Source organism: Athene cunicularia (genome assembly GCF_003259725.1).
Source record: "Athene cunicularia isolate RWA chromosome 3 unlocalized genomic scaffold, athCun1 chr3_part1, whole genome shotgun sequence".
NCBI lineage: Eukaryota > Metazoa > Chordata > Aves > Strigiformes > Strigidae > Athene > Athene cunicularia.
Window position 1 is genome coordinate 35,740,576 of NW_020799097.1, and position 24,431 is coordinate 35,765,006.

Consider the following 24,431-nt stretch of genomic DNA (forward strand, 5'->3'; position numbering starts at 1 on the left):
GTTAAAGAGCTTCTTCCATCAGCACCATGAGACAGTGAATACATCTTGAAGGAGGTCCTTGTGGACCTCATCATTCAATGAAGAGCTGTTTCTCCAAATGGTACTTGTCTATCTCAGGTCTGTCATAACAGGGAGAGAAAAAAAGAAAAAACATTAGCTATGGGTGACTGCCTGACCACAAATAACTGGAGGGTAAAGAAGTTTAAAATGCAGCTCATTTGCCTCCTTGACCTAGTCCCAGCCTTAACTGTTACATATTGGGGGTAAATGTTCAGAGGGGGCAGACATTTTTCCTGCAGGGTATTTTCATTTTGCACGCAGTTTCATGAGTTTCTCCTTTTATGAGCATCTTATGCAACACCATGAGCCTGGCAGAACGGGCTCTGGCAGGGTGTTTTGGCATTTCAGTCTTTGCACTTGCTCCTTCCATTCAAAGGAATGCCTCCAAGAGAGCAGGTGTGTAGTGGCTGAGCAGATCAGCCGATTTCACACATACACACACACACATCCATTTTCATGGGGCATGGATAAATATCAGCAGTAATTCTTTGCTAATATTTACTCAAAGAATTGTCCTGTGTGCATGTTCCGTGGAACAGTTGCACTATACCCTGCTTCCACGCTTTCCAGATTTGCACTTGTTTTTAACTAAGAACATTTCCCTATATGCTATTACTCGTGTGCCATACGCAGACTGTTTTGTTGTCTGTTCTTTTGTTCTTTGGTTGCAAAACACTTGTGGCAAAGAGAAATATTTTGTCCTGTAAACACACATCTAGCAGAGTAGCGCCGTTTGGAGCTCCCGGCCTGGGCAGCGCCCCGGGCCGCGGCTGTGAACGCTGCCCGTCGTTCGGAGGTTGCAGCTTTGCCAGGCTCAGCAGAAAGGGTGGGATGTCGCTGCTCGGGCTCTCCAGCAGGTCGCCTGTTTTGCGTGTGAAACCATCCTGCTTTGACTGTTGCATTTGATCTTGTAACACAGAATCCTCACGTGCACACGGATGAAGCTGATAAGGGGGTGCACAGCAAGATAACTTAACCTGTACATGTGTGTAAGTGCCAGTGTAACTGTGCGAGTACCATAGCTCAGCGACAGATGACTACAGAGAATTTTCCTCTCTTGTTCCAGATAAATAGAGGTAGGAAACAACGTGAGGCATGATCAAGATAGCTGAAGTGACAGAAGCCCCTTGTGGACTCCAAAAGTTCCTTTACCATAAGATTCTTGGCCTCAAGGAGTTAATTTATGACATTAAGAAAAGCATAGTCTTGCTTTTAAAGCTTTGTCCATGCTGTAAATGCTCCTTAAGGGTATTTGTCCAATCAGTTGTGCTGCTGATGTTTTTGTTTTTTATAAAGGCGTTTTGGACAGTGTTCCACACAGAACAAAGCTGGTCTTTGACAAAATAAGTGGTTGCTTTTGAAAGTTACTTACTACTGAATTTCCCCAGGAAATTTGTGTATTTTTACTGTATTCACAAATGAGCTGCAGAAAAGGGAGATGACAGACTTTGCTAGTGACACCATATTAATCAATGTAGTAAAAAAAAAAAATAATTGCAGATTTCATGATACTGCACCATGTTACCGTGGAATTCAGTAAATGCAAAGTAAGAGCGTAAGCTACTTGGCCTAAAGAGTGATATGCTTACAGTGAAATGGCATGCCCACATCTCAAATGCTGCATGCGGTTGAAGATAAGTGCTGAGTGCAACTTTTTTTTTCCTTCAACAAAATAGAATTTACTGTTTTCTTTTAAAACTGATAGTGATGCTGTCTCTGATTCTGTAGCAGCTAAATAAAGCATTTGTTTAGGAATAAAGAAGGCAATAAAAATACCCCTTAACCCCTGATTTAGAAAAAGCTCGTATTGCATCTATGGGACTACATGGCAAAGAGACACAGAGGCTGCTGTGGTCTAGGTACGTGATCCTGTTCCCTACATTTTTCCCGAACACGTGGCTCTGTGTGTGTGTTTGTCACAAGGAGCACAGTTCCGTTGCCATCAGAATGACCTGTTCAGTCAGAAACGGTGCATTTTTCTATGGAATTACCTGTTGAATACCTTCCGTTTCTATTAAGTCAGTTAATGGAACTTTAATGTCTGGTGTATTTTAAGAGGAATGGGAGAAGACAAGGGAACTCCTCATGCATTCATTTTTATTAGCAGAGAGAACGATAAGCTTTGTACCCACCACCATGGTGAGCTATCAGATCATGGGGTGTTTTCATCCTGGCTGCAATTAAATAGCTCTTCAGAGTGTGGATAGATTAGAAAAGATAGTTGCAGATACCTACCCTACAGTGAATCTGAATAACTGACTTCCAGTTTTGACATGAGCCTGATTGAATTAGGGTAGCATGGAGCATTCGACATATGGCAGATGGCACACAAAAGGAGTAGGCAGGATGTTAAATAATTAAGTGTGCTTTAGATAAGCTGTGCACACTACTCCAGGCTAGAAAAAATAATTGCAAAATAACTTATGACCTGGACAAACACATGGTTACATTTGGGTATATGTAGTCAGATTCAGAAATATAATGGGAGCAGGAAAGCAGCAGTGGAGTAACCTAGGTGGAGAGTGGACTGCTTTATCAATGTGAGAGCATTCAGTGCCTTCTTACAGTTATAATAATTTCACAGTAATCTTTTGCTGTTTCAGAGATGCCATGCGTTGGCGAAGAGAATTGTTAGTTCTTTCTACTTACTTGAGGGACTGTGAAATGCTGCGTAAGTTGTGGGTTTCTCAGTGTTAGCAAAGTGTTAGCTCTAGGGAACTCTGAGAAAAACAACATGAAGTTATTTTTTTTTTCAGAGTAGTTCCCTGCGGTATAATTTTTAGTGCTTTGTTCCATCCAATTTTAAATCACTCCACTGCTGGAGCTTTTATTTGCCTTGTAGCTTTTCTACTAACAACCTCACTGCTGGCAATTTGTTCTTAACTGCATTTGCTAATATCACTTGTAGCTAATACCATTCTAGACCACTGTAAAATTAATATCTCTTCACAATCTCCATATGGTTCTGGTTGTTGCAGGCTTATCTAAGGCCTCTTTAGAAATCAGCTGGCTATTCTGTATGTTTATTTTTAATTAATCCATAGAACAACTTCCTTAACCATTCTTGTTGCAATCGTAGGAAGTCTGAGAGATCAGAAGTGTGTAACCTTTGCAGCAGTAGGAACTTGCATTAGCAGCTTGTCAGGATGCCTGGGGCCAGCACCTAATTTCCATATATATTTGCACAGGATTTTAATCAGAAATAGATGCACATAGTAGTATTTATTTATAGAGTGCTGTAAGTATATGCAGCACTTCAGAGCACAGAATCTGCTTTGAAGGCTGCAGGGAAAGTAAAATCAATGGGGAAACCAATTTCTCTTACTCAGCCCAGCTGCTCAAAAGTAATTTTTTTTCTCTTTCTCTAGAAGCAAACTGATTTTATATTTACCCCCTATGATTTATTTGGGGAGTGGTGTGGAGATGACACTTGTTTTCTTTAACCACTGTATCTAATAATTGCCATTGGTCATCTTGTTTAAAAATAATGGTGATAATATTTGTTAGTCAGGGTGTTATTCAACAAAACAAACCAACCAACACACAAACTATATGCTCGGGCTTAGAGTTTGTGTGTACTGAGATATATCCTTAGATATACGTGCGGTATTCTCCATATTTCAAACCTGTTATTTAGGAGTCACAGTTATGGATGTACATCCATACAATCAGTGAAAAAAATTTTGAAGTCTTGCTCACTCAGTTACAAAATCTTCCAGTTTCAATATATCCTCGAATAAGAAATGTAGAAACCTGTGTAAGGTGTCAACTTTTTTAGACTGCCACGTATTTTAAGAAATATCCCAAAGTATCCTTACATTTGCTGAGTACAAATCTGATTTTTACCTTTCTTAAAGTAACTGTTACATATACTTCTGTTATTTCTTGAATGGATGTTAAAAGCAGCAGAAGCTTCTTCACTGTAGATTTTTAGGTTGTCGTTCTGTCCATCTAATGCCAAACAGATCAGAGTGAGAGGCTGGAGCACAGGTACCTGATGTGTAGCTGGGCCATACGCTGATTGTAGGTGCTTACCATCCTGAACTGTCTGGGGACACTGTGATGGATGATGGTCTGTTAGGAGATACGGGCATACACCAAGACTCTCATTTCCCATTTTTTTAGTACTAAGTACAAAAATGTTATGTGCAGGTGGATGAAGCTAAGTCTTTCAGGTATCAGTATTTTTCATTATGTAAAGTTACATCCAATATATCAGTGAAAATGTGCAAGTAAACTTTAAGAGGTATTTGTAGGCGTCTCCAGATTTTTTTATTTATAACTACGCATATCAGCACAGCATACCACAACAGTGCATTAGTATACATTTCCAAACATTTTCCCTTACTAGTGCTGCTCTTGTGTTTCATGAAAAGGTCTCACAGTTTTGTTAACTCAGTAACTAGGAGCAGTACACATAACTTTGCAGGTCGGCTTTTCTCATACTGTATTGTTATATAGCTGTCTCCTTGAAGTGTGCTTTCTCTATTTATTTCTTTTCCCTGTTCTCTTCTGGGGAAAGGAGCAGTCACTCCAGTAAACAGCAGTGGTGGTGTTGAGGGTGGACACAGTGGTCCTGTGAAGAAGATACTGTTCAGAAGTAACAGATAGGTAGGGAGGAAGGACTATATAAGATTTTGTTCTGTTGAAAAGCAGGAAAATATAAGGCAAAATACAGTTCTAGACTTGATATTATAAGCTCAGTGGGATATTGACTGTCTTTTTTTTTTTTTTTTGAGTATCTGCAGCACTGATGGTGTATGTTACTGCTAGCTAGAAGATAGGCTATATCAGCAGAATGCAAGTCCAGTTCTGTTAAGAAGTGTTCAGTGGCTTCTGGGGTATTATCACATAACAATAATGTTATATTAATTTAATTTTGCTGCTGCAGTTTTTGGCTCACAGATTCATAAAATGGAGAAAGCTATTCCAGAAGTCCAGAATACCTGACACATCAGAAGTATAACTTTCCCTAAGTCACAGTGAAGACTTCTTTTCCTGTGACTGTTGCAATCAAATGGATGGTTCCTCAGCCAAAATATGAACAGTAGACATAAGCAGTAGGAAAAAAGCCTTTTGCTTTTCATGTAGTCGAAGTCTTGATTCCAATTTAAAAATCTGTCATCACCTACCCGTCTTTTCCATATCTTTGTCCAAACATGCTCCCAAACAGGAACAAAGTTATCTACAGAAGACGTATCACAGGAGGCCACCTTGTTAGGACTTAAGCAATTATTTCATCCATTTATCCTCAATAACACATACAGCTACTGTCGAATCTGGTGGGATGAAAATTATCTGTGAAGGGAATTTTATAATAGATGGCACAAAATGATCTCTCACTCCGATTGCATTGATCTTGCAATAGTGCCTGGAGCCACAGGATGGCACTGTCCTTAAATACACAGAAATCTTGCGGAGGGCAAAACCAAATTAGAAGACTTTAATCCGTTCCACAGGAAAGAGAACTTTTTTTAAAAAAAAAGGATTAAAGGAGCGGGGACAAGGAAAAACAAATGCAATTTGTCTGTGTTTACTCTAAAGTTTTATTACAGTATAGTTATTTCAGTAAAATATGAGTTGTAGAAAAAAGCTTTTCTATGTTATTTCTGTAAGATATGTAAGAGCTCCAGAAAAAACCTTTCTTGTCAATTGTAATTGGATTCTATCATAATTAGTAAGATTTTCTCCATTTTGTAAATCAAATGAGTTGTTGGCGCTGGGCTGACAAGCATTCTTTAGCAAACCACAACCCGCCACACTGCCGAAGTACCTCAAATCTATGACTGCAGAAGGGGAAACAGGTTTTCCAGGGACTAACTGGCCCTGGTCCTTGCCCTTACTAGAAAAGATTATCCAAAAATAGGATGTTGTGCTTGAATTTAAGCACTGCCAATCAATCATAAAATCGAGATTTCAGAATTTGTTTCTTGTAGGCTGCTGTGCAATGGTAATTATGGATCTAATTTCCATATGATATTTTAAAAGGAAAATGCTTCTCATGATTAATGTCATTTATATAAAATCCATGCATGCATGCTACATGATAAACTTGAAGATTTGAGCCTCTGCAGGAAATATTCTGACACAAAGCGTCTTTTGAAACGTGTCAATGTTGTCCCAAAAATCTGGATTCTTTTACCCGGTGTGCAATGATCCAAAAAACACACAGTGTCGAGATATTTGTTTAATCCATATCTGTGCAGAGATGGGTACTAGGCGGTAATTTCACAAAGCTAACATCGCACACAGGCAAGTGGCATATGTATACACTTCAGACTCCACAAATACACGGGTAATGTAATGACCTTTTGTTAGTTTCTCATCAATTTGTTCCTCATCGGTTAACAACATGCCTTGTCTCGATTTAATGTCTCAGTATCCTCTATAACTCCGACAGTTCAGTGAGGAAGGGGCTTTTCTAGGTAGGGGACCTTTTCCTACTCGAGGACGTGTTTTTACTATGTTAGTGAGGAAACCTCACTCATTGTTCAGGGAGTTTTCTCCTTAGTTCAATTAGCAGCTTTTGTTCCTGTGAGCTTATCTTGGTATTTCCCCACTTGCATCCCTCTTGCTTATCTCAGTTTTTCCTTGTTATAATCGCAGTGTTCTTCAGGGTCACAGTCAGCTTTACCAGTTCCATCATCCATTCCTGGCATACTTTCACAATGCTCCTTTGGTTGTTTTATGAAGATGTAGTATCAACACTGAAAGCAAATATTGTTTTCCTATGCAAATAAAGTTAGTAAGTAAAACTTTTTCAGTAATTGGAAGGCTTAGTATCCATTTCCCTACAGTTCCTGGGTGTTAAATGCAAAGTTATATTTACAATTAAATTGTAAACTGTGCTTTTTTATTGTTACAGTAATTTTATAATAAATTGTTCATTCAAACTGTTTACCAAACAGAGAAGTGGGTGAAAGAAATGTGATCGTTAGACCGCTAGCAAGCTGGTCAAATATTCAGATGTAACTGGAGTTATTTTTGTATCTTGGTTAGTTCAGTATCTTATCCCTACCTCTTCCAGGATTTGCTAGTGCTCTGTGCAGCCATTATGCTGAATAATATAGCTGCTATTAAGGTAAAAGTGTCACTGATAGAATAGCCTCTTTTAAGGGTTACTATTCTGCCAGAATAACCAGTGCTCACTGATTGCTCACATCACCTTGCTACAGGCCGCTGTTGTTCAAATACCTTAAAATAGGGGCCTGAAGAGCACTTTTCACATACTTTCTGAAAACAATTGAAGCTCCTAGGTTTTTGAACCAGGTGAATTTACAATTACACTCTGATACACACAGCTTCTAGCTAGCAGCCACTTTTAAGACCTAATTGTTCTCTTCAAGTGAATAGCAGCAAAATTACATTATAGAGCTACTGTATAATTTACTTTAAATAATGTCAGGAAGTCTTCAACATCCAGCTAGATTTTAACTGAAGAGATTTGCATGGAAAATTCCAAATTTCTGTTGCTGTCATAATAAATCAAAGCAATTCAATGTACATTCATTTTCAACAGATGCTTAATTTCTGTCTTTTAAGATTATATTCTTGTACTTTGTTTTAGGAAGAAAATATGACTGTAACAGAGGATTTTAGTAGAGTAGAAAATACTTACCAAATGGAAGCAGAGGTATGTATTCAACCTAACCAAAATAATAATAAAAAAGAGTAAGAAATATAGCAAGGACCAATGAAAATTTAGAGTGTCTTTCCTCATACCGAAGAGTAGATGTCCCCAGCAGTAAAGGCAGTGTAGTGCAAAGAAACTGTTGAAGGACTGCAATTCAAAGTGGAGTTCAGCTGCAGTCTTTTGTTGTGTACAGAACATGTTTTCTGCTACTGTAATATGAAAAGAATTATCTTCTCAGATGAATATGTGCTTTTCAAATATGACATGGACCCGATGCTACAGAAGGGAATACTTGGTTCTGGGGCTCTAAGGTTGTTGTTCTGTGGCAGTGTAAGCAAACCCATGGTCCTGCACTGTCCTTCACCCCTAGCCCTTCCTGCCCTCTGCTTTTTGCAAGGAGTTGTACTTAAGTGGTCAGGTGATAGGTCAGATCAGAAAACTGCTCCAGTTAATAACTTTTTTTTTTTTCCCCCCCAGATTAGCTTTTATTTTTTCCATTATGTTAGCTCCCTGAACTGGAAGCAATGCAAGGCAGAGGACAAGAGTGGATGGGGGACAGCAGTGGTGTGGCAGCCCTAATCTAGATCTGTTTAAGCCACAGTTGAACAGCACCTGGACTTTGGTCTGCTCTGCACAACTCTGCCTCCAGCTTGCTTGCAAGTAAAGCAAAGCTAATTGTTTCCTATGTAACTGACTTGGAATTCTGTAGGTTAAAAGTGCTGTGTGAAAGCTAAATATGGGAATAATCCTGTTTACTTAAGAAGCAGCTCAAGGGAGTATATTTTTTCACATATATGCTATAGTAAGAAATAAATGTTGTGCTGGAAACATTCACTGAGGGAGATGATGTGTTTTCAGTCAATGAATCTTTTTAGACCATCAAACTTTAATCGCTACCCAGCAAATTTACAGATTCTTATTAAGCAAACCTGGAAGCCTGCAATAAAATGATAGCTGTTCTACAGAGCTGTTGTTTATAATCCCCTAAAATAGGGTTCAGCCTCTTTAGTTTGCTTGCTTGCTTGAAGGCATATTCTCATCTAAATAACAGCAATAAATACAGAAATAATCAAGAATTTGGAGAATAAAATTTGACTTTTAAAATGTGTCTTTAGATACTTAAATGTTGTGCATCACTGTCATGTTCTGAATGACTGTACTTCATAGACACCTATAATGAGAGCTTAAATCACCATGTTTTTTAGATAAGCTATACTTAAAACTATATTGAATTATTATGTAGACTACAGACAAGTTTACGCTTACACATTTAGTCTTAAGTGGTAACTTAATCATCTCCTTTCTGCTATTAATTTTTACACAACAATGATTGTTCATGGAAAGCAAATTACGTGTTTGTTTGGAGGCAGCTTGCACCAGCTGTAATTGCTGTTCAAAAGTCGGATGGTTGTCTAGGACTTGAGTGTCAGAACTTGAAAAATCTAGCAGTAGTCCTGGTGCTCTGCTGCCGTGTACACTTAAGTAGCAGTATGGTCACTCTTTATGCAGAGCTTAGTTTCTCCTTGCTTCCCGCTTTATGTATGTACTTGTCTCATTAGTGCAGCTTCATAAACCAATGAAGTTCCATTGACCAGCATGTTTGCATGCTTTGGCAATATAAATGAATTTAAAATTAACTCACACTTCTTTACTGAAGTTTGCCATTATATTTGTGCTATACATTAAATCATGGAAGTCATGCATTATTTCATTCTACAAACTCTTTACCATTTGTTTACTCTTAAGAGTTTTTAGAAGACTGAAGAAAATCCTAGACAAATAGCTATTTTAAGGTACAATTAACAATTCAAGATACACTTTCAACTGTAAGGAGATAAATTTTAATGTTATAACAAAGGGAAATATGCATAAGAATGAAGTTGTGTATGAGATCACAAAGCTCTATAATATCTTAATCATAACAGTTCATTTATTGAATGATGATCTCATGGGATGAAAATTGTTATTTTTTGTGCATTTCTTAATATATTTGCCTCCTTATAAACCATAACTTCTTGTCCTTTACAGCCTTACCCAAACCTTATAATGTCCATAATGGTTTTGCATACCCTCATATTATTTCTTCACACTTTTCAACCTTAATTTTATTGAAGAAATTGAAACACTGCGTTTTAATGCTCAGGTATTCTTTGTAAATGTAAGTGGAATTTAGCTCTAAATGAAAACTGTGATTTTTAGGGGGAAAACCCAACAACATTCATAGCTATTGCTCAGTTGTTTTCTGCCCCTGAGCATACCTGATTACATGCTTCTTTTTTTAACAGCGAGGTTCCTGAGTGCCTGGAACTGCCCCAATCTGAGCAGTTTATCTCTTGCTTAAGACCCACAGTTATTTTGTTTGATCATTCTTTTGTTTTGTCCCCTTGAGGAAACTAATTTTGTAAACACAGATAGCAATCTGGAAAACACTATGAAAGTCCTTACAGTGAGACTTTCAACTTTCCACAAAATACAACTCTGGCAGTTTTTTGGCAAAACAGCACAAGAGGATGTATGCTTTTTATATACGGCAAGAAAGAAATCTAGGTTTAGTCTCATCTTCTTGTTGTGTTTAAATTGTTACTGCACCTTCCCAAAAGTGATCCAACCCCCAAATTAAGAGATAAAGGGTGCACAGCTGAGATTAAGATGCAGGCTTGGTGAAGTTTTGCACCAACAAGTGTGACCCTTTTTCCTTGTAGGAGATGGAATTGCCCTGCCTCTCCATCTTGGTAAATTTTTAAGGCCTTAAACCCAGCTTTGGCTCCATTATGTGAAGAGCTGCTGAGCCAGTGCAAGGGTTCAAGCCAAGATGAGGTACATGTACTGCGCTGGAAGGGTGACAAGACATGTGCATTAAATACTTTGTGATAATTGTTGGTATCAATTTTTTACCTTACCCTCTATGTGAAGTAGCCCATTCCTCTCTCACTGAGAGCTTCAACTTCCTTGAATTATCTCATTTTCCGCAAGGTAAATCTATGGTATGCACACAGGAAGCTACTGCAGTGCAGCTGATATTCCATGACTTGGGTTTCTATACCATACACCTTCACTGGGATAGATTGCTGCTGCATGGACTGCAGCAACCACAGGAATGACTTTACATCACAGGGGTTGGCAGTGGAATTTTCTTTACCATAGCTTTTTTCTTCCCCTCCTGCTGAAGCTGTATTACTGTGCAGAAAAGGAGATCAGCGATGAGAGGTGAGCCTGACTTAGTGGGGAGAGCGCTGTACTGGGAAGTGAAGATGAGGATTTAGTTCTTCTAAAAAAGTTTGGGACTCAGGATTTCTAATTCCTGAATGCTGTAGTAGCTCGGCATCATTGCTTCACTCCTGGCGACTCTGCTCTGCTACAGAAAAAGGCTGGCTCCTGCCTGGAAGGTCGCCACCTGGCTGGCACTATTCCACAAGGAAAAGGCTGCAGGGCTCTGGATCCGGGGCTGATAGGGATGCCTGCTTTGTAGAACCTGGTAAAACACCTGAATTCCTGATGCATCTGTATTTAATGCTTCCTGTTGCCAAATCCCCAGACAGCTGGATGTTTAAACTGTTTTTAACCCGTCTGAAGTGCCCAGGTTTCTGTAGGCACTGGAGTGAGTCTGTTCAGCCACATGGGGTTTCAAGCCCACTGCAAGCTGTACCGGGCTAGGATTAGTTTAGTCTCATAGTTTAGGTTTTTTGAACCTGATGCTTGGAATTAAAATGTAGTTGTCATTCCTGGGCAATGTTTTCCATGTCATTTTGCTTGGGCTTCTGCATAATTAACATCTAGTAATTTGAAAAGGGAAGAGCGAGGATGAATCTAGTCATGTGTCCCAGACAGCAGTTCATTCTTCAAATTGTCTGCATACCAGGAATGTCATACTTCCTCCCAGAAGACCATTTCCTTAATCCTCAATTTTAAACCATTTTATGAACTTTTTTCTGTTGCAGACCTAATTATAGTGTCTAGGGCTATATAAAAGTATTCTAAGTAAATAAATACTGGAGTTATACTAGTCCTGTATATGTTTAGTTTGTACATATCTGGATTTATACTGATTTAAATACAAGTGTTGAATCATAGGGGAAGAACTAAAAAAAATTACTTGTGTGATGTCTGTGTTCACTCCCAGGTCTGTATTGTATTCAGCGATTTTGGAAAAATGCAGAATGTTTGCAATCTACTCATTGAAAAGTTAGGAACCTCTGTTACCATCAGTCCACCTCATTTTTACCATACACCAGAAGCTATAGACACCCTTCGGTAAGTTCTCTCTCACACCACAAATGTTACAGCCTCAGATAGGAGTTATTATGAATACATAATTTATATTGTTTGTAATGGGAGAAAATGGTTTCCTTTATACCTATTAAAATTGATGTTCAAAGATTTCAGTGTTTGTTTTAAATGTAACTTATAAAAAATGCTGTGCAGCCTAGAAGATACAGCTTGTTCTTTTTACAATGTCCCTGTGCAAAAGCAGAATGGTACAAAAAAACATTTTCCCACTGATTTCCATTGGAAGTATAATCTGCTGTGAATATCAGGTCAACGAAATTTGACTTTGGTTACATCAGCAAGTGTAGATTTGTGTTTATTCATGAAAAGTACAAGTGTGTTACCAGATGTTGATAATTTTGAAGTACCCTTGCCAATTCCCATTACTCTTAGCTGCTGACATGATCTGAAAAAAAACCATGTTTGGTGCTTGCTCAGCATCAAAACATCTCTCAGTCTTGATATTTTAGGCATTAACTATTCAAAGTCCTGCTTCTCCCACTGACATTGGGGGGGGGGGCAGAGGGAAGTTTAATCTTGGTTTGGATTTTGCCTCTTTAAAGTAAAGAATAGTGCCTGGTGCAAGAATCAAGCTCAACCAGCTGCAGCTGACAGTTCTGGAGATGTCAGAAGTGTATCATCTCAAGGGTATCTACACAGGAACCTGGAAATCAGGCCAGTGAGGTTAAATAGGTGCTAGTATGCCTTAGAACCGAGCCACCCAAATGCCTGGAGCAAGGGCTGAACTCTTGCTCTGCACCACACACCACCGATGTCTGCAGCCTGTGGGAGTTAGAAATGCTTGATCATAGCTGATGGGGATGCTGACATTTTCTTCACACACTCTCCCCTCAAACTCCTAAACTATCACCCAGAAGCTGGTGGAAGGTGATGCACCTTACACCTCTGCAGTTACAAAAGCTGAGGTATTAACAAAAGAAATGCTTGGCAGGAGTACTTGTACATCAGTTGGCCCTACATGTTATTGTGCTGCTTTTTCTACCTCCCAGCCGTCAAGTGTGTGTTGCTGCTGTTGGAAACACACGGCAGAAGGCTCACGAAGTCTGTCGACTGTTTGGCCAGTCATTGGGAAAACCTTTATTAATAAGAGAAGAAGAAACAAAAGAATGGGGAGGCCACATAAACAGTCCTCTATCAAACTCCCCAGAGTCACTGACTCTGCAGGAAAGAATCCAGAATGCTACTGCTTATGCTTCTTGTAGAGTGTTTGCTGTATTTGAGATAAAGGGAAAAGAAAACAGAAGAAAGAAGTTGCTCTAGAAACTTTCAAGTCCTACACATTTTCTTAATAAATTTCTTATGCTCTTTTGAGTTTTTTGTGGTTTTTACTTTACTCTTATGGTAGCAAGTAGAGTTAAGAGAGGCTATTAAGAATGAGGTTTGTGTAGTGAGCCAAAGTAGGTGGTTTCTTAACATATCTGTCCAGGTGCAAAAAAGTAGATTAACTCTTCCTTTGCCAGTATCATTTGAAAGCAGCACAGTGCATGCTTTTGTAGAGAGGGTAGTCAAAGTATTGTAGGATTTACTACAGCCCTCCCCACAAATATTTTAGTTCCTGGTGGCCTTTATTTACCTCTGTCCCCTAAAATTAAAGTTACAATTCTGAAAGTACAGTTCTTAATTGTTTAGATTCTTCATCTTCTCCCTGTAACAAGGCAAGATGTGCAAAACGTTTGGTACTTCTAGTTGAAAGTGGGATGTATTTAAACCTTTCCTCCTGAAATGCTGGGGTTTCAACCCCAAACCCCAAATTAAGGTTGACATATGGGTGATTCCCACAGCCCTTCCCAAAGGGGGGGTGAGTTTGCCTTTAGGCTTCCCTCCAGGGTGGGGCCGGCCTGGCAGGGAGAGCCATTGGGTAAATGAGCCCCAGGTGTCCTGCATTAAGTAAGCAAAAGTCAGGTGTCCCACTGAGGGATAAAAGCTGGGACCACTTGCAGAAAGGGGCAGTGTCTGTCTGTGAGGTGGATGCACTTTTCAGAGTTTCCTGTTGGGGAAGGACCTCCTGCCTCCCTGGAACTGGGCTCCAGTCAGGTCTGTCTCTTGTAAATGTGGGCTGTGTAGAGGTTCACTATGTGGCTTCCTTGGTTTTATGTGTTTGGCTTGTTGACTTGGTTGTCCCCTGTCTCTTCTATGGGAGACTGCATCTCACCATTTATTCCCCCTATTGTTGGTTGTGTAGTGGTGGTGTTGGGGTCAGTGGGATTGATGTCAATTATGTATAATCTGACTTGTTTGTACCCCCAGTGCTCACCCATGTACTGACTCTTTTGTATCAAATACAATTTGGTTATTGGTTCATCTTTATGGGGGCTGTGTCCTTTACGCTAGGCCTGATAACTGGCAAAACACCTCCCAAATCTGGAAGGAAATTAATCCCCATCCTGAGTCATGGTAAACTGAACATGCAGCGTGTTCACTTCTAACAGAACAGACTGTTCAACGTAAAACATGCTTAGGAATAGTTTATTTTGTCACAGGAAAAACTATACATGAGTTTCATCTTGGTGTTGGTTTGCTCAAGTATAAAAAGGAAATGTGTTGTCTGGATGGGCATTACATGTACAAACAGGTACTTTTCAGTCATGAGGATAGATCTTTTTCAACCATGGCTGCATAATGTATTTTGATCCATCATATCCACTGAAATAGGCTTTCATATCAGGGTGATGCACCTGAGAAAATAACATTTCCAGTTGAGTAAGCACCAGAATTAGCAGTAAATAGAAACCGACACTTTAAAGGAACCTTTAAAGTTACTACAGTTAACTTTTTGAAAAGTCCTGATTAGTTTTTAAATACAATGTACACAGAGATACTTTCAGTGGTATTTTGCATGTGCCTTAACCTATTTGTCATCAGAACAGTGATCTTCTCAAAGTACTCTATGAATGTTGAACATATCTCATGAGAGGTTATGTGCTAGATCCACACCGGCATTGATGTTTTAAAATCAGCACTGTTTCTTACTGTAGTTGCCACTTATTTATTACAGGTAGAGCTATTTGTTTGTTTTTTTTTTTTCAATGGATCAGTTATCCAGTCCAGTCAGGCAGCAGGAACAGTAAAGAAGTAGTCAGGGAAATGGTGAAGACACACCAAGTTGATGGCCTTAGGTACCACAATGTCCGACTCGAAGATGCACAGCCAAGTTACATTCCTTGTCATGGTGCAGAAAGCCTACAGTGAGCAGGTTGGAACTGTCAACTGGGAAAGGGTTAGGACAAGTCTAAGCATTTTCTCATCAGTCTCAACTCTTCAGGAAATTACTCTGCCTGTTAGGCTGTTGGAAAGGCTGAGTGAGGGCAATCCACAGACCTTTCAAACGAGGTATAGGCATGACTCACCATTTGTAATTAATCTCAACAACTTTCAAGTATCTGATTTTGTGAGCTTGTTACCATCAGTCCCCTAATAATCTGTGGGGAGGATTAGCCTGACAGGCAGGTAAATAAAGCAATCTGATATTTTAAAGGCCATTTTAAGCAAGGGAAATGTTTAAAGTGAGGTATATGTTTCTCCCCATGGACTCTAACCAAAAGTAGCCAGCTGACTGACCTAATGAAAGGGGCATTTTTTAGATACCTGAATTAGGGGTCAGAATCCAGTTATAAGTATTTCTGACATTTGCTTATCTGCAACAACATAGTTCCTGCTCCTAAATTCAGGCATGTTAGCACATTTTCTATTACAATCAGTGGCTAAAACATAAAGAACTGAAAGGAAGGCTTCTCCCATGTAAAAGAGGTAATGGTGTCACATTGTTTGGCCCCATCAATTAAGAGATCCTTTATGTGCAGTGGCACAGTTTCAAGACAGAGCATGGAGAGTCTTTAGACCAGCCTACCTTACACAATTCCTTTGGGGGGGTTCTCCTGAAAGGCAAAAGATGCCAATTTGAATGTCCTATGTTCGACTAGATCATGCATCTCCTGTCAGAGGAATGCTTCAGCTACTTGCTGTTATTTTAAATACAGATACTGCCACTATCCACTATTCAAAAGAAGGCATCCGCAATAGTGATAGCGCTGGTTCCTTGCAAAAAGCTGTTTGTATGTGGCATGCATGCCTGAAGGCTGTTTTCTGGATCAGAGTCTGACTAGTTTAAGAATCAGGTGCACATTGCATAAGATAGAAATCAAAAGCTACCAAGACCGTGATACACAAACCGGAATTTCTGTCTCCCAGAGAGTGCAGCAGTTAAGAAGGGACACATTACTCGGTCCCGGCAGCAGCTGAGCAGGAGCTGTTTGAAATGCAGATATTTCAGAGTAGAATTGAGAAACCAATATATTTTTCTAGATCCAGTAGGAAAAGATTAAATTACTCGTCCAACTTCGATAGGTCAGTGAAACGCTAAAACAGAAGTCCATGTCTGCAACACCCTGTACACAACAGAAGTCAAGTTGCTAGAACACTTAAACTAGGCAGTTGGATACTCTGAAGTAGGCAGTACCTGGGTTTGGTCATTTATCACCTTCCAAAACTGAAAGTGCAGCAGTAAATTGTTCATCAGCTTTCTCTATTACTTTTCACTAACTTTGCAAAATAGATAGATTCTATTAAGCCAAAGGTCAGCCAACTTTTAAACATACAGGGTAACAAGTTGCAACTGAGTAAAAAATAAATACTACCTCTAATCCCATAATAATTGTTATCTCTTCCTCGGGAATGTAAGCTGTAGATTTGCCAGAGCCATTTGCTTTGTTAATTAGAATTCGATAGTGAGGAGTATCTTTTAGATCCTGTAAAAATAGAAGGAAATAAATAGCCTCAAGGGGAGATGATGACTAAAGATTACATTATATAATCAGTTAAATCTCACTAGGCTTACAGAACCTAAATCCACTCAATACATACATACAGCAACATTTTTATGATTTTACCAACATCAGTTCGGAGAATATAAAGCAACCAAAACTGTAATACATTAAGTTCTTGGCATATCTGAAACATTTTTTAAGAGTCAAAATTTTAATTAACCTTTTCTCCCATAGATCTTGCAAGAAACATGACTTAGAACATCCCTGGTTTTTGTATATAGGTCCCATGACAATTTGTTAGTCACACTTCTTCCTTCACAGTTGGCAACAGAGAACAGCAGAGAGAGAGGGGCAAAGCTTCATCCTGATCCTGACAGAGTTAAGGCAACTTCTATGTCTATATAAAAATCCTCCAGCCAAGAAAGGAAAAGTGTGGCTTACTATAATTTTTCCAGTGCCTGTGAAAACAAATCACAGGCCAGGATCCCACCACGCTCACTACTGTCCATAAACATTCCTGCCCACAGTAACCCACGATCTAAAGACAAAAAAGTGATGGATGAATACAGACAGCTAAGCGGGGTTTATGAAGCAGTTAGTATCGATCAATATGACAGGCAGTGGCCTCTGCTCAGCAATTTAGTAAAGAACTCAAAGTCAAAGAAAGGCAAGGAAAAGTTGGACTGAAAGCCTGGCTAATGTTTAGTGGGGATTTGCAAGGACCAAGCTTAGCAGTTGCCTCGTAAACGTCAGAAGGCATTTTGCTTAGCTAGTGCATGTAACATGATAGTCAAAGGCAAGTTAAAAAAACCCCAAAAGACACACACTTAACCACACGTCATCACTATTAAAACAATAAGGATGGGTTGCTGGGAGAACAGAACAATACTTCACGGGTGTTCAGTTGGTGAGAACAATACTGAGAGGAGAAAAGAAAGCAAGGATGCAGGTGTTTTAAAAGCCAAAAATGGGTGATGAGTGCATAAAATTACAGCAGGGAAGGAACAAAACATACAAAACAGAACTGAATGTCTGCTCCCAGCTGAATGTGAATTCTCTGCTACAGGCTGAGTTTCTCATTTTTTTTCAATCCTCTGACTTAATGATTAGTGCCTTCCTGCCACTTACGCAGCATGTCAGTGGCCAACCCACAGAGTATTCAGCACTGCATTATCAGACCTGCACTGTCAACAAAGATTTAGCATCTGATTTTCAAATACAACATGGACTTAGGCTAGAAAATTTCAAAAGCTTCAAGAATTCTAACAAAAATACATTGTTAAATAGATTTACATTCCAAGTATCCAGATCCCCAAAAGCATTGCTTTCTAACTGAAACTGATGAAACACAAAGGATTCTTAGGTGTAATGAAGATGTTACCAATTATGGATGATCAGATAAAAGATTTAACAGCCTTTTAACTTCAGTAACACAGCATGAGAAGGCCATTTAAATGTTATAGGTTGACACTGCTACTTTAAATACAACACTGCATAGTAGAAGTGAGTCATTTTAATTCTAGACGTGTCCAGTACAACCCTGACCAGCGAAGCTTAACCAGTCAGTGGTGCAAAAGCAAAGCTGTACTGGGCCAACAGCAGAGAAGTGGAGGGTACCGCTCAGCTGCACAGGTGATGTGGGACTCTGAAGTACTTCCCATTAGGTTAGCATAAGTCTGTAACAGTCTTTCTGAGGTTTTTAACCTGAGTTATTCTGTGTAATGTAATAATAAAGCAAGAGTTTAATATATTCAAACCTGGTTCGCTGGAGGATGTTTGTGTTGCAGCCGTTCTAGAGTGTTAGCTTTTACATCCCATCCAACAATGACTCCCAAATAGCCAAATCTTTTATGAACTATTACCTGGCCCACACTGAACCGAATATATTCAGGCTTTGGACTGCGGATATAAGTTGATTCTAATTTAACAAAGAAAGAGATTTAGCAAGGATAAGTGTTTGATCAAGTATATTAAACATTTAAACAGAAATTCTTCTGACTTCTACCAGGATAGAACTGACGATTAAATTAATAGGTGAAGTAAACAAGGGAACAGGTACTTTGTTTTTTTCCCCCAGAATATTACTATATTTGAGAAAGCAGCATGCACTAAGGGATTTTTCTATTTGCATGCCTTTGATATTACACAGAGGTCTTTGGAAAACATAAACACATGTATATATTGACAATTATTTAAGCCTTACATCAGTATTTTACAGTGCTTACACCTGCTAACTGATTTTGACATTAGGTTTTTTCCAGTTTAGGTTGCAGAATTCTTCTATTCGGTTTGACTGCAGGGAATTTTTTTCCAGGAGCAAACTGATCAACTGTTTCTTTTATGAAGTTTATCTAAAACAATTCATTTGAATCAAATGAAAGCTATACCTTTGTTTCATACATCAGTACAAAGTAGCCACACTCTGTTACACAACACAAGGTGAAAGGGCCTTGGATTTTACATTTTCTCTTTTGTTTACTGAACATCATCAATAATGTTTAGAAAGAAGGGAAAAAAAAAAGACTACCATTTACAAAGTAAGTATAGAAATCCACTGCAGAAGATCTTATACGTGACAATATCACAAGCAAAATCCATAAGGACTATGAAGACTCCAAATACCTGCAAAGTAAGAATGGGTTTCTGCTTCATTGTTGCCACTTTTGGTTTTCTTTTCTCCATAGTGCCAATTCCTAAAATGTAAAATTACCAACTCAAACAAGTTCTTTAGAAACTGAGTTTTAGGATAATTGCCTTCTGATTATTACTGTCTTAAGCATTTGTCTGAATAGAGGGATACATCAAAGCCTTTGATACAAAATTCTTCACAATTTGAAGCCCAGATGAGAGTTTTACATTAAAACCACTTTTAAGGAATACACAAGACAAAGGAATTTGTTCTAATGGGAAAAAAGAGCATGAATCTAGTTTCACTGGATATGTAGCTCTACAGTTGCATTAGAATTTTCATATCAGAGGAAACCCATTTATTTTATACAGGTAAGCAAATATTATTCTAACAGAGTGATTCTTCAGTATCTTTTGTAAAATCCTTAGAAGATTGGTTAACACTGGTATGGACAAGGTGTCTGGCAATGAGTCCCAGTTTAAGACTACAGTAAGTATAGCTTTTCCTTCTGCACTAGGCTGAATTTCATCTGAATTTAAAGGATGGGGACTAGGGGAGGGACATCTTTAGAACAGGGAAATGGCTTATGTTTTTCACCGCTGTTGTGAAAAAGAAAGCATAAAGAAACAATGTGCAAACTGAACATTTACTGGGGGGGAGGTTTCAAATATTCCTTCTGCTGGCAATGTAAGAGGAGCAGTCTATGAACAGATGTATTTGGGTTAACATACTCCATCCATACTAGTCAGCAACCTGTTGGTGCCAAAGAAGATTTCCTAGTCTCCTTCCTCTTTTATGGTGTTCACTACCTTCCCTCTTTCAGTCTTACTCCCTTTACCCTACCTGGAAGAAAATCAGAGTAAGTTCCACAACTGTGCAAACAATTTTTTTTTTATAAAAGTCTTGGTTTAGCTCAAATCTGTAGGAAGACTTAAGATTAACAAATACCTTTTAACAGAAACAGGAATGGGCAAATATCCTAGGCTGTCAGACTGCATTGTTGAAAACAGCAGCTAATATAGTAGGTTTGGGAGGTCTCAAATGTCATCATATTTTCAGGATAACCAATTCTTTGTATTATAGGATATTTGGAAGACACAAGCAGCTCCATCTACATACACGTAATCAAAGGATCATTTGGTCTTTGAAGGCTTTATCTTTAGATATGCCTGGAGCTTTCCACAAAGTTGCAAAGCAATTTATGGTGAACCTAAGAAAAGGATGGTTCCAGTTCCCATTCATACAACATTTCCCTAGGTTTTCTTGGGGGCAAAACTAAGTCTGATTTTCCACAGTTCAGAGGACTTGACACCCTTGATAACTGTACATGGATCAATAATAAAGGATCAAGGTAAAACCTTTGGAGCATTTCTACTGTACAAGAATTAAATCTCACAAGCAAGCCCTTGAACCTGTCCAAACAACTCTAAGCAACAGTATTCTTAAATTAAAATGACATACATATGAAGGGATATAATTTTACTTTTTCTAGACCAACTCATTGTCACATGTCCAATAATCAAGTTTCCCCTTCTTCCTAGACCCACAGATTTCCCATCGCTGTTTTCTAGTTCAATTTCAAGTTTTCTTGAACTACCATATGCAGCATAAGATGTCCATCCCATGTTATAGTACTGGATTCTACGAACAGGTAGCTGCTTACAATCATTAATATGGTTAATCGTCCTGAATTCATAAACAGATACATTTAAAGTAGATGATAACATGTATAGAATTACTGCCATGATTTATGTTTAGTTTCACATGCAGTTCAAATTGCATGTTTGTGTAGAATACAGTCACAAGGTTTTCTTAAACCTGGCAGAAAGTTCCAAATCGTCTCAACCAGCAAAGAAGAGACACTTCTTCGTTGTTACTTATTTCACGCCTGCAGCATACCTTCCTGTTAAGAAGAGGCTGTGTTTGAGATTTATTGTTGGGGGTAGACAGCATGTAACATCCTACCTTGTCTTTGATAGCCACAGCTTTAAACGATCTGCCCACGCATCCAGACTCATGTAAGATTTTGTAAAGCTGCTCCAAGAGGCAATTATCCTTTAGTAAAAAAAATGATCATCATATTGTTTCAAAAAACTTCTCTAGCATTTTTATATATTTTAAAAATATTTAAACTTTAAGGCTTTGCTTCTGTAGCAAACAGGAAAAAAAAAATCAGTGACCAGGAACAAGTTCTCCTCTAGACTGCAAATTAATATTCTTTCAGTAATCACTTGTACCAGTAAACTATGTAAATTTTGGATAACACCATTTTTCATTAGTGTTGCTTGCTTTCTGTACTCAGACTACAGGAACTGCTAAATTGCATCAGATTCTGCAGTTTTAACTGTTACTTGAGAATAGTGAGCATGAGACATTTCAAAAATGGTGCACGTAATCAAAAGACTAGTAAAAAATAGCCTAAAAGTTTTTCCGTAAATCTAAATGGTTAGAAGTTGACTCACGCCATGAAACCTGAATATTATTTAAATCTGGGTCTTCACACACAAAGCCAGACTTAGTTCTTTTTTCATGAGGCCAATCTTTTGCTCTCATTACTTCATGCATTTCAGTTCTACAGATAAATCACACAACCAATGCACTGCACAGGTTATACTGTTAAAACTAAGTCACTTAAGTTTCTCTTTGCATCACTCATTTTCAGTATACCAACATTTGCCAGTAGTTACCACTATCAAATATTTGGACCTGATGTAGTATTCTCCACTTCACATTTGGAGATAGATGCACGTGACCCTGTCAATCCGTAAGTTCTCCAAAATGGCACTACTTACTCAACTCTATCATTATGACTGCCTCAAGTAATTTACTATGAATTAATTTTTGTTGGTTAAGACTCTGTACTGAGTCGTACTATGCAACAAAATCTATTTTAACAATAAGCATCCAAAGGTAATGGAAAGTTAGATACAGCCTTAATAATCAGACACTTCCATTTCCCCCTTTTAAAGGGACATAACCCACAGTAACATATATTGGAATATCCAAAAGCAGAATGAGATTAAGGTACATTCGTGCATTCTTGCAGATTATACATAGATTTTTAAGTGAAGAAAATGGTTGTTATTCAAATTGTGAAGGACATCTTTAAACAACTAAATACAGTCACATTAAGCCACAGAAATGTCTGAGGTATGATTTGGACATTGTTTTCATGTAGGAACAGTCAATGTGTCCCACCAACACTCCAACTTTCCAGGACAAAGCGTCATCAAGGATCAGAAAGAGAACTCCCTTATAAAAAAATACAGGAGGGAAAGAGAGACTCACAACCTTTCTGTCATCTGGATGTGCTGAGCAGAGTCTGTTCCATACCACTGGGATATGAAATATTGTGCAGGAAGCGCAGACAGCAGCAGACAAATCTGCAGAGCTGCAGCTGCACTGATGGGAGGCATCCCAACAGGACGTTTCTTCAAAGACACTTCTCTACTCTGAAAAGAGGAGGGAAAAAAAAAAAATTTAAAAAAATTTATCTAGTTGTGTAGTACTTAAAAGTTTCCTTTAGATTGCTTTGTTGGTTCACAAGATAATCTGTATGCATGCATTTCACTTACAGCCAGAGCACACCTAAATTAGGCCAAACTGCATTAAATTTAACAGTACTTATAAAAACTAATAGAAGACTAAAGTAGACAGATTCACAAGACAAAATTAAAACCTGGTTGAGAGTTATACAGACATCTCATCTGGAAACAGGAAAAAGAAAAAAAAAAAGAAAAAAAAAAAGAAAAAAAAAAAAAAGGAACCGGGAAGTTGTCTGGTTGTCCAGTTTGCAATAAAATGCTGCTCACCAGGAACAAAATTCACTGCGCTGCTTTATCACCTAATTAAGTGTATTAAATATGCCTGATGTATCAGATTGGTGGCCTCAAGAAAAATCTATTTAGATTCACTGATTACTGCACATAGAACTAAGGGATTTTTCCTTCAGATGGAAAGCATGCATAGCATCATACTGAGATGATAACAATGTGTGCCACAGTCCCCTCACTTGACTAGAACAGAATCTGACATCATTATTCACTCCACAGGGCACCTGCCACACCTTACCAATGCATTAAGATATTCATGCCTCTTCACTCCTCCCCTGTCAAATTAAGATACTCGCCTTCAGCTGAGGAGTACACTTACTGTCTTTTCACATCTATGAGGGTTTTTCAAATCGGAACTAAGACTTGCTGAAATTTGAGACTTGTATCTTTTACACAAGCACGCTTGGCACACACAGGTTTACAAGTTTCAGAGTCATCTACATGCACGCTTTGTTCTGTCACATTAGTTTCCAGTAGCGGCTGTTACAGATGCTACTCAGCTTGCAAGCACAGGCAAATTGTTTCAGTTATTTCTGAGCTGCTTCTAGTTTGTGCTATCCCAAATTACACCATTTCTGAAATAATTTGGGTTACTATAACATATACCATACATATGTACATAGGAAGTTAGATTTATGAAAACTGCCTAGCAAAGGCAGTTGAGATCACAGAATAATGCTGAAGCAAGCCCAAAGAATATTGTTAAGGAATCCGAAAACATCTGCGTGTGTGAAGAAGTTACCACAAACCGCACTTTTCACTTCTGCATTACCTGCTTAAGCACCAACAGCAAAGAAAAAAAACCTCATAATTTTAGACATAATCAATAGTTGTACATCTACAGTACTTGTTTACCCGCATAGATCGGGGGGGTGGGGGTGGAGAGTAGGAGTCACTATCAGTTCAACAAAATAACCAGGAGCAGCCTGCTAGGCTGGAGAGCTGGACGGGACCCCCCGGGGAAAGCTGCCACTTCGCCCACAGCGTTTACACAGCACGGCGGTACAGCTTGTGTCGCTGCAGGGCTTCCTCCTATTTCTAAGCAGCTTTTTGAGCAGCTGGATCCCCCAGACAGAAAGGATGCGGTAGCAGACGGAGAGATAGCAGAGACAGCCCGGACCAAAGCTGGAACCCCACAGATCAAAGCACTTTTGCGCGTACCCGCAGTACCTGAAAACCTGGCAGAGGCGAGGGGGGCCGGGGGCCAACGGCACGGCGCCGACCCG

General features: G+C 38.9%; 2 protein-coding genes across 3 annotated transcripts; one reads left to right on the top strand and one right to left on the bottom strand.

Moving 5' to 3' along the window:
- The first annotated feature begins 789 nt into the window (after positions 1-789).
- On the top strand, positions 790-13,291 carry IRAK1BP1 (interleukin 1 receptor associated kinase 1 binding protein 1). Of its 2 annotated transcripts, none has more exons than XM_026845227.1 (4): positions 790-1,049; positions 7,628-7,693; positions 11,814-11,944; positions 12,528-13,086. In XM_026845227.1, exons 1-4 carry the CDS (start codon positions 1,044-1,046, stop codon positions 12,640-12,642), a joined length of 318 nt encoding a protein of 105 aa, XP_026701028.1. In that variant the 5' UTR covers positions 790-1,043; the 3' UTR covers positions 12,643-13,086. The 2 variants fall into 2 exon arrangements, with proteins under 2 accessions (XP_026701028.1, XP_026701027.1); XM_026845226.1 differs by having other exon boundaries at positions 796-1,049; positions 12,970-13,291.
- An 86-nt stretch (positions 13,292-13,377) lies between these two features.
- Positions 13,378-24,397, bottom strand: LOC113478224. Its single transcript, XM_026845225.1, has 8 exons — positions 24,376-24,397; positions 22,661-22,824; positions 21,338-21,427; positions 19,366-19,436; positions 18,501-18,661; positions 16,615-16,725; positions 14,333-14,655; positions 13,378-13,694 (listed from the first exon to the last, which is right to left on the bottom strand). The coding sequence occupies exons 2-7, from the start codon at positions 22,786-22,788 to the stop codon at positions 14,560-14,562; spliced, it is 657 nt and encodes a 218-aa protein (XP_026701026.1). The 5' UTR covers positions 22,789-22,824; positions 24,376-24,397; the 3' UTR covers positions 13,378-13,694; positions 14,333-14,559.
- Between the last annotated feature and the right edge of the window lie 34 nt (positions 24,398-24,431).